At 40.8% G+C, this 14,464-nt stretch overlaps 1 protein-coding gene across 1 annotated transcript in view; it reads right to left on the reverse strand.

The window, feature by feature from the left end:
• The window catches only part of LGR5 (leucine rich repeat containing G protein-coupled receptor 5), a gene marked incomplete at both ends in the record, with an annotated part of 89,018 nt that extends 76,426 nt beyond the window's left edge, over positions 1-12,592 (reverse strand). Inside the window, one exon of the mRNA XM_080363604.1 lies at positions 12,390-12,592. Coding sequence (XP_080219730.1) covers positions 12,390-12,592 — 203 coding nt within the window. The remainder of the gene's footprint in view (positions 1-12,389) is intronic.
• Positions 12,593-14,464: the final 1,872 nt, after the last annotated feature.

Raw genomic sequence — 14,464 nt, forward strand, 5'->3', positions numbered from 1 at the left:
TCACTTGCCTCTAAGTAGCCCTCTCAGGAAAAGGCAGATAATGGTACACAACAAACGTCCTCACATTCTTCGCTTGACTGTTCTGAACAGTTCCCAGTTTATCTACGAGTGGACTGTTTTCCTAAAAAGCAGACTTAGGCCTTTTCTACTTTATTTGTGAGCTGTGTTGCTGTCCTAAGTAACCTACAAAGGGTAGTATTTTAAAATGGCAAAAGGTGCCTCTGGCAACCCCTGCCAGGCCTGGATTTTAGAAGAACCACGAGCTCTACTCCACATCCCTTACTGAATTCTGAAGCAGTATCTTTCAGAATCAACAGCATCATGTGCTTTGTGAAATACTGGAAGAGTAGCATGAGGTACAAAACTGGTATTAAAATCAACCATTTATTCATTTTAATATCACTCAGTCTCATGTATTTACTTAGATGGTGACATCTCAAATTTGTTTCTCTACAGCAGGAAGCTTGTGGGGTTTTATTTATTTATTTAGAGAAAATTGCTGGCTTGAAGACATTATTTCATGATCCAATGTGTACTTTCATTTGTCTAGTTTGATTTTTTATCCATCTATATTGTGCCTTATGTTAATACGTTAATACTCAATATATTACACTAACACAATCTGTGCTCCAAGTGCTTTACAACAATTTTAAAATTGGTTTACGATCTCATGCCATCAGTAAACCTAACCATCATCTTGCCTATTAGAACATTTAATCATTTATTTTTAATAAGTCTGGCAGCCAGAGACAACCCTGTCAACAAGATTATTACGAATATGAAAGAAATAAAAAATATAAATCTTTTGATTTTACATGAGCTGCATGATCTGTTCTGGTGGGTGGTGACGTAAAAGGAAAGACAGATATCCGAAAGTTGTTGAGGTTTCTTTCTCTACATTAAAATCCCTGTGCACTGAGATCAATCTATGTGCACAGTTAATTCTTGCCCTGACACATGACAAAATGTTCAAAACTCATCTTTTCTAACTAGAAATGAAAAACATACATATATTTCATCATTAAAACACTTCAGAATTACATGCTCGGAAACAGCACTGTAGAATAATCTCAGTATGCAACTTCAAAGCCTTTCTCATACTGTAACTACTGAGAAATTCCACCTCACGTTTCATCTTCATCAACAATGGTGCCATAGCGCATTAAGAAAAATGTTGAGCTCCCTTTGTTCTGTGTCATCCCTCCCACCTGCTGCAGCCCTGGGGCTGTTTCTTTCAGGTCAGCTTACATAGTCTTGAACCGTGTGTTCCCAAAGTGCACCCGAGGTCACTGCAGAAGCAACAGGCCTGCTCTAATTGCACCCAAGCGGACTGACTGGGGCATTTGCCTGTCACACTGAAGACCTCAGCTTGCCTAAAAAGCCAGGAGCTGCTCCATGAGTTGCACAGCACACAAATACACCAGTTGCTTTGTCAGCTCTTTAAACCCATCTTCCAAAGAGTCACATCGGCTAGTACTGACCCAAGGCATTTCATTGTGAACAGACTTGATAGCACAAAGGAACACTCAGATTAATGTCTAAACCTGCTAACAGGTGTCAGATTAGCAAATGTTTTAATTGCTGGAGTTGCTTCTGATAAACAGCACCATTTTACAGGTAGAGAACAAACATGAGGCTTATTTCAAGTCTGATTTTGTTTCACGTTGTTAAAGCTAGACATCTATTTCATTTATTTTTAATGCTAATAGTGATATTACTGACTGAAAGAGTATAGACAAAACGCTTTGCTGCTAAGGTGTATTTTTTTTCCTTTCTGTTTTTCTGTTATTCTCGTGTGGCTAGGACATCCATCCATTTACCAAATTCATATTGTTACATGATGATACATACACTGCTTATTTTCATTTGGTCTAATCTTGATCAGTACATATTTATTGAAAAAACATTCTAAAGCTGCCTTATAAAAGCTGTGAACACTTTAATGGAAGCTCTCCACACTGAGATAATCAAAACCACTAATGAACGTAATTTACAATTAATTACTATAATTGTGTACTTAGGTATTATTCATTCACCAAATATGAAAACCAAATCTGTTTATATACTCAATATAGGATGATACTTGGATAAAGAGTGATTTCCCTTAGATTATACTCATCATGACCCAACAGAACCCTCTACAATAAAACTAGCTGTGACATACCACGAGCTCAACCCATATCATCAAAAGGAGTTTTAGTTCTAGCTCCACTGGGAACCAAATTGGCTTATAATTAGTTTTCACAAACCCTTATCAGAATAGATTAAACTAGCAGCATATTGAGATCATGCAGCATTTCCCTATATTCTTCCCACACAGAGATATAACACTCTAAATAATACCATCCAGTGAATCTGGATATTACAAATTCCTTCTGAAATCTGATGCTTTGACAGTGCTGCTCCATGGTCAGACAGGCAAGAACACAGAGCTATACAACTGCAAGATGCTGTATCCGTGATTGATGATAAATGTAGAAAATGGACCACATCTGGCTTCAGGTTTATGGGATTCTTCACAGATTGACTGTAGACAGCTATTGAAGGCAGCACAGCTGAGGCACCAATATGTACAGAAATGTGATTTTGATAACTGTATTTGGTGTGACAGTTCTTTCTGTCTATGATAAATGGAATTAATGTATCACAGCACTGTGTGAGCACCCTCCAAAAAATTCTGTTGCTCTTTTCACTGAATGCTATCAACAAGGGCAAAAAAAAGACTGAAAAACAAAAGAAAATCCCTCCTTCATCAAACTCCTGTGAAGGCTGTACAGTTGACAACTCCCTGGCACAACATAACTCTCCTACCAGAATCTACATCCTGACACAGACAAGGCAATTATGATCACTTGGTTTTATGCTTAAAGTCTTTTTTTTTTCCTAAAAAAACCCTGACTTTTATTTACTTCACAAAGACAGACACTTTGCTCAGTAATGGCATATTAGAAGCTTTTCTGTCAAGAGCTGGCATATTAAAACTGAAGTGAATAGTTTATTGAAGTTAATTAATGCTTTTAAAAAAATCTTCATTTTTTCAGATTAAATTTATTTAAGTGGTACCAATTCCACAGAGTTAAGTTAGTTCTATTAGTATAAACAGAGCAAAAATTACCTGAAGTCTTTCTTGATATAAGTCTATTGAATTGCACACATGGAATGACAGGCAGAGTTGAATCTGGCACTGTTTTTTTTTTCTCCATTCCCTATAATGATTTATCTTAAATACTCCATCTAAATAACCTAAGAAATACTTCTGCTATAATATTCTTCCACAGATATCTTTTTCTATTCCAGATGAAAGTTTTTCACCCTATCTGTATTCAGGAAGCATTTGTTTTATTCTAAAAAGTAAGTCAAGAATGTGTTCAGCTATGTTCTGTACTGTCTCTGGCCTTCAGGCAGAAATGATGTTCCAAGATTCTTCTCCTGCCCTTTCTTCTCACATCTTCTGTCTTGGCCAGAAAGAAGTAAAGTTGTGGCACTTGGCAGTTCACACCACTCTACATATGTACAGGTAAGAGGCAACGTGCAGCCTCCATGTGCTGAGGAACTTCCAGCCTTCCCAGGTGCTGTCCTCAGGTCATGAGTTTTCACATAGTCCTCTTTTCAGTCCTTATTCTGCTACCAATTACTCCTCTGCAGCACTCCACACTCAATTTTTAAAAACACCCAGCAGCAGTACTGCAAACTCTTACTCTTAACCCCACCACAACTATATACTAGGTGTTATCTCCACTAGGGCCAGTTAGTCACAAATGTTTCTGATAATAACTATGCCAAGGTAACCATACCCTACAAAGTCTGATTGCAGACACATGGCACAAATGTAATCCGTGATTTGCATCACTGCCACGTCTCCTGAGGGTTTATAATTGGCTGAGATGCCTGATGAGAGACACATTTCACTATTCTGTAGCACTGATACAGATGGACTCCCAAACTACCTGCTGCCTCCTTCATAATGCACTTTTTGCTCCTTTGGCGATCTTTCTGTAATTGTGTGTGCCTGGTGCAGGTTAAAGTCAACATAGGGAGGCTTTATGCAGGGACACTGCAGGACTGGAATTTACTCCTCAAGACCCTTGTCAGGTCACAAGGTTGAATCTGCACTTCTTTTGGCCCTCTTCCAAATCCTTGTCTTTGCACAACTTCAGCACAAGTGCAGGCAATACTTTCATATTGCAACAAGCATATGGATCCTGTATTTTCTTGTCAGCAGGTCAGGTATTGCTTTCAGACACCTGAATAGACTTCACTTGTTCCAATAAGAATCTTATATATCACAGAGTTCAGCTACATAGACAGTCACGAGCAGAACTGAAAGGCAGAGATACAAACTTATGAAGAGAAGAAAATTCTTCATGGTTTCACCTTATTTTACCATGTCATGCTCATAATTAGCACCTTATTAAGTGTTTTTAATCTGCAGATCTCCAGCATTTATCAGCCACTACCGATTTAGTCCAACTCAGATGTAGGTATCTCTCCCAGCCATCACATATATAGAGTAAGACTAGAGAAAAGCTTCATGATTTGCTTGAATTTGTAAAGTACTTCATTACTGTATCCAGGAGCAGAACTCAATGGTCTTGCTACCTAGATCCCAGCTATAGCTACCTCATCATGCCCTCTGTTCCCAGAAGCAGCTCCTGTCCCTTCCTCATGCAACTGAAATGGCAATCTCTGTGAACCAGGTTGTTTTAGAAACTTCGGTTTCTCTGTCTTCATAAGGATGAATCTTATTTCTGGACATGGGACAACTTGGTCTGCCCTCCACAACACGCAGAACTGCAGCTTCATAACCCATGAGACCAACAGGAGAAAGATTAAATTTCTGAGGCAGCCACTATGCCAAACTGATCAAGGATAAAAGACCCAAAGGCAAGTTACTCAATGACTCAACAAGGTGGTTCAGAACAGGTAACTTTCAGTGATGGGTGAGAGAGAGCTTTGCCTTATCTTATTTGTTTCCTTTGCCAGCTATGACCTACTTCTCCCCTCAGGGTACACAGACACTCATTTACAAACTCAGTGAATGCCAAATCAGTGCAGTTACACTTCTCTTGATGCTGACATCATCTCACATCTGCTCTCTCATTCACTTAGGCTAGCATTTATATTATCACAGGATCCAGAAGACGTCATATAACTGGCATCATAAGATGCCTATTGATGCAGAAACAAGGGCTAGGCAAGTTTTATTTCTGTGTAATACCAGTTTTGTAACTACTCCATCCTCAAGCAGAGCAGACTGAACTGTTTGGTAAAGGAACTAATAGCAAAAAACCTGAAGAAAATAGTGGTAGCACTAAACACCAGCTTTGCTTTTCTGCCTCCTATTTCTTCATAAATACCAACATCAAATTATTCTACACTTTTAAGTGAGAAGTTGTATGACACAAGCATGAAAAAAATTTTAAGACTTACTTTTTAAGTTTATACCCAATCATTATACAAAAAAGTTCCAATCCAGAAAATACTTCTGCATTACTTAAGTACTTATGTTTAAGTTTGGCAACATTAGTAAGCATCGTTACTCTCAAAAAAAAAAAGAGGGGAGAGATTTTGTCTTGTGGGAGCTACAGTTGTTTGTACCGCCTTAAGCTGTTAGATAACTTTTTATAATTTGCCCAAAGCCTACCTATCCACACACATCTCCACACACACAATATCATAAATCCTCTACAAAAAGACCATACTTTTATACTATAATGCAAAAAGTTTTAGCATTTTTATCAAAATATGTCCTTAAAATAACTTAATTGCAAATACATAATTCAACACTGCTGAATGACAGTGCGTTACAGATTAAACTAAATATTAATTTTACATAAGGTTTGGAAAAATTTTGAAAGAAAGGCATTTAAATGATTTTTTTGTATACTTAATGCTTTAGGCTGTGTTATGAGACAATGTAGCAGAATATCTTTGTGAAACTATTCCACACAAATGAGTTAATAATTGAGGAAGGGGATAATTGTTTTAGAATTATTCAAGGCCTTGATCCAACAAACATTTGCACATGTGATTTCAGTGGAACCATTCCTGTCACTAAAGTTAAGTCTCTGGATAAGTATTTGCAGGACTGGAGCCAAATCATACAAATGGGCCCAAACTGAGAGCCCATTTGTTACCAATAAAATCTTAATTTGCGAGTGACTGATTATTATAATTATCACTGTTGGATAACACCACACTTCAAAATATTATTTTTTTTTTCAGCAGTGTCTAGCTATGAAAATACAACGTGTCCTTTCTGGGATGGACCTAAATGGTGTGGTCACTTTGCTCAAAACCTAAATCTCATAGCTAAACTTAGTAAAACATAACAAAATAACCAAACTGGAAGGTGATACAGAATGCACTGTTTTAGCAGAGGGCTTATCAAGCTGGGGGCATACTGTACCAGTTCCTGGGGACCTGCACTGCTGTCCCGTTTCATTGCTGCTTGAAGTTCAAGGTATTGCTGGTACCCAGTGTAATATTAGCTGGCTTGTGCTCTCTCAGCTTGCAAAGACAGTCTAGAGTGGTATTTCTATTCGGGTGCTGCTGCTTTAATATCCATTCCAAGGTCTCTAATTCAAAAATTCCAAGCTATTGTCCACTGGCTTTGATTAAAAAACATGCTTCTTCAGACTACAAACAGGGGTACCAGGAGTTACTGTCACCTATAGTCGAAGTTGTTCATTGTCTTAGTTTTGTGCATTTTTCATTTAAACCTTGATTCAAAAGAGAGAAGAGGGTAGCACTCCTTCAACAAGTAACAGAAACATAATTTTGGGCTCTTCCCCTTCCCAACTAAATGTATTTCTTTTATAGTTCTCCAGCCATTACATTTCTTACACATTTGTACAAAAGTTTCTCATGTCTTCTCAGTAAACAGTACAGAGCATGTAGCACATGAATTAACCTCAGGAATTGCTCATTCTCAGAGGAGTAAGCATGCTTTGATCACATTTCATTCTTTTTAAAGATGTTAGGGTATTCTCATCTAACTGAAGTCTAAAGCAAAACAGGTATGTCAAAAACACCACATCATGTTCTGCCCTTAGTTTACTTTGAGCTAAAGGAACCGCACCTTATTTACCATGATCTTTGAAGGGAAAAGAGTCAGATCTGCTGGACAGTTCAAGGAAGGAAGTCAGGGAAAATGCCATAATCTGTATTTATAATAAAAGACCATTTAAATAACCAATGGAGAATGAAGAAAGCAGTGCATGGAGATGAAATATTAACTTGGCCAGCAAAGAGAATAAAGGAAAGCAACCTGGGCTGCTGCAAAATTGCTAGCAATTTTAAGCGTTTCAAAGACAAATGACATCGGAGAAAAGACTGGGTTAACAAGGGAGCACTTGAGGAAAGTCTAATCTCCGCTGGCATGCTGACTGGGAAGGTCAGCCCAGTGCATGCGTTCTCAGCTGGAGTCAGGCTCCCTCTGCCCGGCCAATTGTCCTATACACTTCAGATACCAAACCAATTGAAGGTGCCTTCACCCTGCCAGCTCCTTGTATTCTAGCAGCTTAAAGACAGCTTCCTTTTCCCTGTCAATTTATGCAGTGTTTCCACAGAGCAAATGCTACAAAGGAGAGAGGTAGTGTGTGAGTGCCTTTTTCCCCTTTCTGAGCAGCACAAGGCTCTTCAGGAAGCAGCGCAAAGAGTTATTTTTAACACTGCATTCTCAACTGGGAAGAGTGACATTCTCTTCTCAAACACATTTTAAATCCAAAGGTTTCACAAGGAAACTAACTTTGAGTTGGCACTTTATGTACTGAAGTTTAAAACAAATCCCTTGAAAACCGGCAAACTTTAAATAGTTTGTTACTTCCTCAGTTTTATTGTACCTCTAATTTATCTACGTGTACATTTTACCTTTGCATACCTATTATTGCCATGAGTAGAAAGGAAAGGCCTTGATTTCCTTTCAAAAGTGGGATTTAACACTATAATAAATTCTAAATCCAGAACGTGGATTCACCTTCATCCTTCACTGGGACGAGACTCAGATTATTAACTGAAACCACATGTCAACCATTTAATTTATTTCAACTAGAAAGGTGCAAAAATGCTTTATAAAGTTTGTAGCTATGTAAAGAAGTATTTTCTAAGAAAAGGCAGACATTTTACTAACTATCTTACATGCAAATCTTATCAGGGGATCTGGAAGGTGTAAGACACTTTATAAAGCTCACTTCTTCATAAGAAGATACTTTGGTGTTTGATCTCTTTGAAAAACTATGGTCATTCCCATGATACCTTAGATAAAGATGCAGACAAGACTTGAGTTTGTACTGTGAGATCAGAATGACTAAAATAGTGCAAATTTACCCCAAAGGCCTGGTGTTGATGATTTTGGGTATTCCTGACACAGAAACAACTATCTTTCTTATTTCAGAAGTGTAGTTAATTTCTGGGCATATACTTTTCAACCTTCAAAAAGTGAATGATATTTTCTCTCCCAAATTCTTTGTAATTTCTTATTCTGTTTAGTAGTCTTAAGCACTTTCAGAAACCCCGTAGAGTTTTGGCTATGCTCTACAGTAATATTTATCATCAAATACAATACCATAGCAATGAATGAAGCAGAAAGCAAGAATTTATTTGAAGATGAATACATTAGGAATCTTAAAACATGCCCTGATTTTTTCTTCATAGGTTTTAGTGTAATACTATCAGAGTAATCATAGTTTTAAAAAATATTATTTGTTAATAAATTCTTTCTATGAAGAGTTAAAAAATACATGAATCACATTTTCCCAAATGCTACAATGTATATTTACAATGTACTCAAAATTAAACTTTTCAGATGTTAATAACATGTATCCCAAAATAATTCATTAAGTTATAATGTAAAAGGTAACGTACTTTATGCTGCAGTATTTATACATGTATGCATGCATGTCTATGTCAATCTAAGATGGTAACACTATGTGAACACTCAACTGAATATTCGACTTACAGTATTCTACTAAGTTTATTTTTGAGATTTTTTGATCACAAAGGACACAGCATCTGAACTGTTAAGACTGGCATCTATAATAAATTTACTTCCCTGAAACTCTCAGAATCTTTGAGCTATCTTCTATATTGTCATTAATGAGAGATGAAAACTGTTTTAATTGTTGTCATATTAAACATTCTTGAACAGGAGATGCCAGATTTTATACTACTTTTAGTGAGCAATTATTTAAGAGAAGTAGGGTGAGCCTCTGGTTAAAGAATGGAGTTAGGATAAGGCATCCTGGCCTTAATTTCTGGCTTTGTCTTAAACTTTACCTCTAACTTTGAGCAAGCTCTTCTTTGCCTCAGCTTTCCACATCACAGTAAATACTAGCAATATTTCACTAACTCACAAGCTTGGTTTGAGAATTAATGAGTGTCCCATGTACAAATGATCTGTAGATCCCAGCTTCTTCTTTTCACTGTGTACTGATAGGAAAGTGACGTTCTTAATTTGAAACAGAGACTCGGTGCTGCCCTTCATCAGCACATGGAATTCACATTTATATCAACAGGAATATGCATTAAATAGACTGAGTACATACATTATTTAGCCCAAAAGTAGATGAAGAAAAATTAATGGAAAGAAACTCCTGGATTCTCCTTGTCTGCTCTTAAAACGTCTAACAGTTCATGGCAGCAGACGCATAATCATAAATAAAAAGATTTTTTTTTATGGGAGGCAAGAATTGCTGCCTGGGAATGTAAATGAGAAATGTATAGCAGGTCCATCTGTAGACTATATTTAGTTCTGCTGCAAGAGCACCATCAGAAAAAAACCCTGCAAAATTTGGTCACCATAATACAGCATGCGCTGTACACATTTGCCCAAACATAAACCAAGCCTTAATGGCCTTGGCATTTCAACTTTTCACACAATTTCCAGTGCACACCAAGAAAACGTTCACCCTTTTTTGTGTGAATGTCCAGATAAAAATGACAGAAATTTGGAAAAAAACCAAACCTTTAAAAGCCCAAACTTAATATGAGGTAGTACCACAGACCATTTTTAGCCAGATATGTCTACTGTGTAAGAACAGAATCAACTAGAGAAGAGGGATGCTTTTGCTGAAAAGAGAGTTAATGTGAGTACATAGTTTTAATCTCATGCTTTGATCTTGAGTAAAAATTGTCACAGTGCAAGAAGACACTTCTGGGTTTGGTTTTTTTTTGGAAAAAATATACAAAACCAAAAAAACAATCAAAGAGTATCTTAGTGGCCACTACCGAGCTCAGGGAGGCAAACACCTCTATAACAAGCAGGCATGTTTTAAAATTTGCCATTGCTTAACCATCTACAGAAAATGAGAGTTGACAGTTCTTTAGAGAAGGCAGACAGGAACTACGACTCTGCATAATTAGGCAATAATTAATCAATCCAAGGAAAACAGCCTGGTAAAACTGGAAAAGGGTAAGTGTAGCTGCCCATGTGTATGAACCAGTCTTTTATACTGTTATACTGCCTGTATGCAGCCTTGGCCATTTGAAAGTCTGCCTGTCCCAAAGTGGAGTTTTTTTACTTCAGGGTGTACACTGCTGAACAGCACAGAATTCTTGACTGGAGAAAGACATTCCTCTGCTGAAGGACAAAAAAACAAAAGCACAAACCAGATCACAATCCTGTGAAGAAGCAGGTTACTGGAGGTATGTATCTTTTCAGTAGCAGATCACAACAATGATATTTTGACATCCTAATACATATTTTTATCCTTGTTTTCTTAAAAAAACCCCTGTCAAACAGTGGGTTTTCTAAAGTTTTCTTTCCCAGTTTTATCATTTCTGCAAGCAACTAAGAACTTAGGGCATCTACTTCTTGACACAGGATATGTAAAGCTTAAGTATGCCTTTATACTTTCATTACCTATATTTCTGCTTATGACTTTCCAAAGCACTGGAAAATACTGTCTTGCATATACACACAATCCTGACCTCCGACTTTTGAAATCAGTAGCAAACGTTGTATGTATCCTAAAGATTGTATCTTTATTACATAAAGCCAAAGTTCTGCTCTACTGTAAATGGACCAATGCTGACTCCTGCCTCTTGAAGTTACAAATAGCTTTGACTTTGAAATGTTGATGACAAAATAAGCTAAAACTGATCTTATTAAGTTAAATTTGAGAATAGTATTTTCCTGCTTATTATTTAGAAGTCTTTCAGCTGCACATCCTCTTTCTAAATCGACATTGTTTTCACTAAACCAAGCTTTCTTGGATTTTATTGGTTGCACATGATTTCTACCTTGCCAATGTCGTGTTTGTACTTCTCTTAGAAAGGCCATTTGTACTTTAGTTTCATCTACTTTCTCAGATGCAACATATGTTTTATGTCCTTCGAAGTATGGCATTAACAGAGAAGTGAGTTCAGAACTATCACTTTAGTGTCCTAGGCACACAATACTGGGAAAGCATCTTTACAGTAACCATAGTAGCAAGCATGTCAACAGCATGTCAAAATCTACAGATGGACAAGCACATTCAGAAATTGACATACTGTATGCTGGGTACGGAGGATAAGTATTAAATCCACAAGCTACTGGCCATGCAGCCACAAAGAACCATATGAAACCACTAAGGAGGATACTAAAATAACACTTTGAGCATACCATCACTTTCAACACACAAAACCAAGAGAGGCTAAAGGATGATGCTTCTGCCAAAAGAAAAACAAACAAACAACAACAACAAAAAAACAACCAAAAAAAAAAAAAAAGAAGGAAACAAAGAAACAAAAAGTTTCTGCAACAGCTTTGAATGCTTTTTTTGTTAATAAAAACTTTCTCCGTTCTCGACGTCCCTGTCCCTACACATCGTAATGCAGCTCTCCCGGGATGCGGAACAGCTAATAAGCCCGGCGTGGCGGGGATGCCCCGTTAGGCGGGTACTTTGGGTACAGCGAGGGCTCCGGCGGGGTCGGGCGCGCCGGCCCGGGCCCGGCTCGGGGCGCAGGCACCTGCCCGCCCCGGGGCCGCCCGGGCACCGCACCGGCCTCCGACCGCTGCTCGCCTCCGGGGAGCTCGCTTTATTTATTGCCTGCCCTCAACCCGAGGGGAGACCTGTTAAAGATTAAATCGGCAGCAACCGCAGTTCAAAGCACTGTCCCGGGAAGCAAAGGTGAAGATAACGTCCCTGCAGATCTAATCGGGTTTCTGCTGTTGCAATCCCGTTTAATTACCCTCTACACGGCACATCACACAGCGATCCTCCAGGCGCCGGACCGGGCACCGAGGTAGCGAGATACCCACCAAACGCTTTACAACCCGCCCGCTGATTAAAAACCAATTAGAAACCTACATGAAGTCGGGTATTTTCTATGGACCTCCCGCGCCCCCTGTCACCTCCCGCCGGTGCCCGCTCCCCGGCCCGCCCGGGCGGGCTGCCCTCACTTACAGGTAGGACGTGAAGACGCTGAGGTTGGCGGGCACGGCCGTGAGCCCCAGGTCGGAGCAGTCGGCGCGGACGAGCATGCCGTCCTGCTCGCAGCGGCACGGTGCCGGACAGCCCCGCGGGCGCTGCCCGCCGCCCCGCGCCCCTCGCCGCAGCCCCGGCAGGCAGAAGAGGAGGAGAAGGAGGAGAGAGCGGGATGTCGCCATGGGGCCCGGGGGCTACTTAGAGCCGCGGGGCTGCCGCTCTCATGCCCCAGGGCGCGGCGGGGGCGAAAGGCGGGCGCCCGTCTGGGCTCGGGGAGCTGCTGCGGCCGCCGCCGCCGCGCCGCTGTCTGTGGTAGCATCTCAGCTTACACGCTGCTTTAAAGCCCTGGAGCCGGCACTGCGCGCCCGCTGACGCCGCCCCAGCCTTGCCCGCCGTAGCGCGGCGAGCCCTGCCCGCGCCGCCGTGCGAGCGGGCGGGCGGGGGCGGACGCGGGCCCGGCGGGCGGGCGGGGAGGCGGGAGGCGCGGGGAGGAGGGGGGATTCCTCCGCCTCCCTGCCCGCCCGCCGGGCCCGCGGCCACCGCTCCTCGGGGCTGGCCTCAGGGGGGAGATCTCCCCTCAGGGTGGTGATGTCCCTCAGGGAGGAGATCTCCCCTCTCTTTGCCCCCCTGCTCCTTCCTCCCACCCCCAAATTACATTTCACAGAATCACACAGAATCACAGAATCGACTGGGTTGGAAAAGACCTCAGAGATCACCGAGTCCAACCCTTGGTCCGACTCTAGTCTGTTTACTAGGTCATGGCACTAAGTGCCATGTCCAATTTCAGTTTAAAAACCTCCAGGGACGGCGAGTCCACCACCTCCCTGGGCAGGCAGAGCATCGCTTGGAGCAGGTGGGGGAACGGTTGGGCAGGCGAGGATATGGTCCTGAGGCAGTGGGGTTAGTGGGGGGGATCTCTGGGGCGGTGGGACAAAGGCACGGGTGCTCCTTTGGGCTGGGTCTAACCCAAGTCTTAATGATGGTCAGGAAACCCGCTCATCGGTGAGCGGTCCTAAGGGCAGCCTGAGCGATGGTCCCATTCAGAGATGGGGGATCCACTGGCTTCCCTGCTCTCACCAGGTTAAATCTCAGGCTTGCCAGCAAACAGCAGTTTTCCAAGGGAGACCAACTGCCAAGGGAAACTGACTTTGTGGCAAGGCTGGCATTGAAAGCTCTGCAGTTGTCCCTCACCCTGCTTCTTGACAGATGTTTCCACTTCTTGGGTTGTGTGGAAAGTGGCCTTCATGCTACTCTGCTTGTGACTGAGCATTCTGAAGCCATTGGTGAGGGAAAGGTGAGGATGACATTTTTTTAAACCTTTTTTTTTCCTCACTCCAAATCAGTTTTCAGTGCAAACACAGCTGACCACAAGCTCCAGGTTTGAGACTAGCTACCAGTTTAATAACTTAGTCCCAGTCCAATTCCTGTTTAGACAGGTGACTAAATTGCTGGTCAGGCTACTTGGTAAGCATTGAGAGCATTAGCTTAAGGTTTTCTGCTACAATGTCTTTGAATCTACAATTAAGTCTGAAGTGAAAGCCTAATGAAAAGGCCGACAAAAGACATGCTTTTATATTCTACCCAGTTTATAATCCCTATTCCCTATGATCATTTGATGTAATGTGAACTGCAGAAGGATCTTGTACTGGAGCTCAAGTCCTTTATTTAAAATAATAAAAAAGAAATCTGCTGTCTGGCTGGTTAGACAGGCCAGAATGTTTTGTAAATCCAGGCCTATGGGCTGCTGGGAAGCTTTTCCCCAAGCATCACCTTATTCTAAGCTGACAAAAACAATGATTGAAAGTATCAATTGTCCAGGAGAAATGCCTGAGCAAAAAAATTCTGCAGGAAGCAGAATTTTCATTATACGCCATAATATCTGTCCAGGAGACCATTTCCCCCAAAACCTCGGTCTCTCACCCATGTCTTGCATCACTGTGAAGCAGCAATATTTTTGTCACTGTATTTCATGGGTTTTAAGAAGTTTCATGCTGTGCTGAATAGGTACATGCTAATGGTTTGATAAATTATGAATACTATCTTCTAGGGTGAAA

Source organism: Nesoenas mayeri (assembly GCF_963082525.1).
Source record: "Nesoenas mayeri genome assembly, chromosome: 1".
NCBI lineage: Eukaryota > Metazoa > Chordata > Aves > Columbiformes > Columbidae > Nesoenas > Nesoenas mayeri.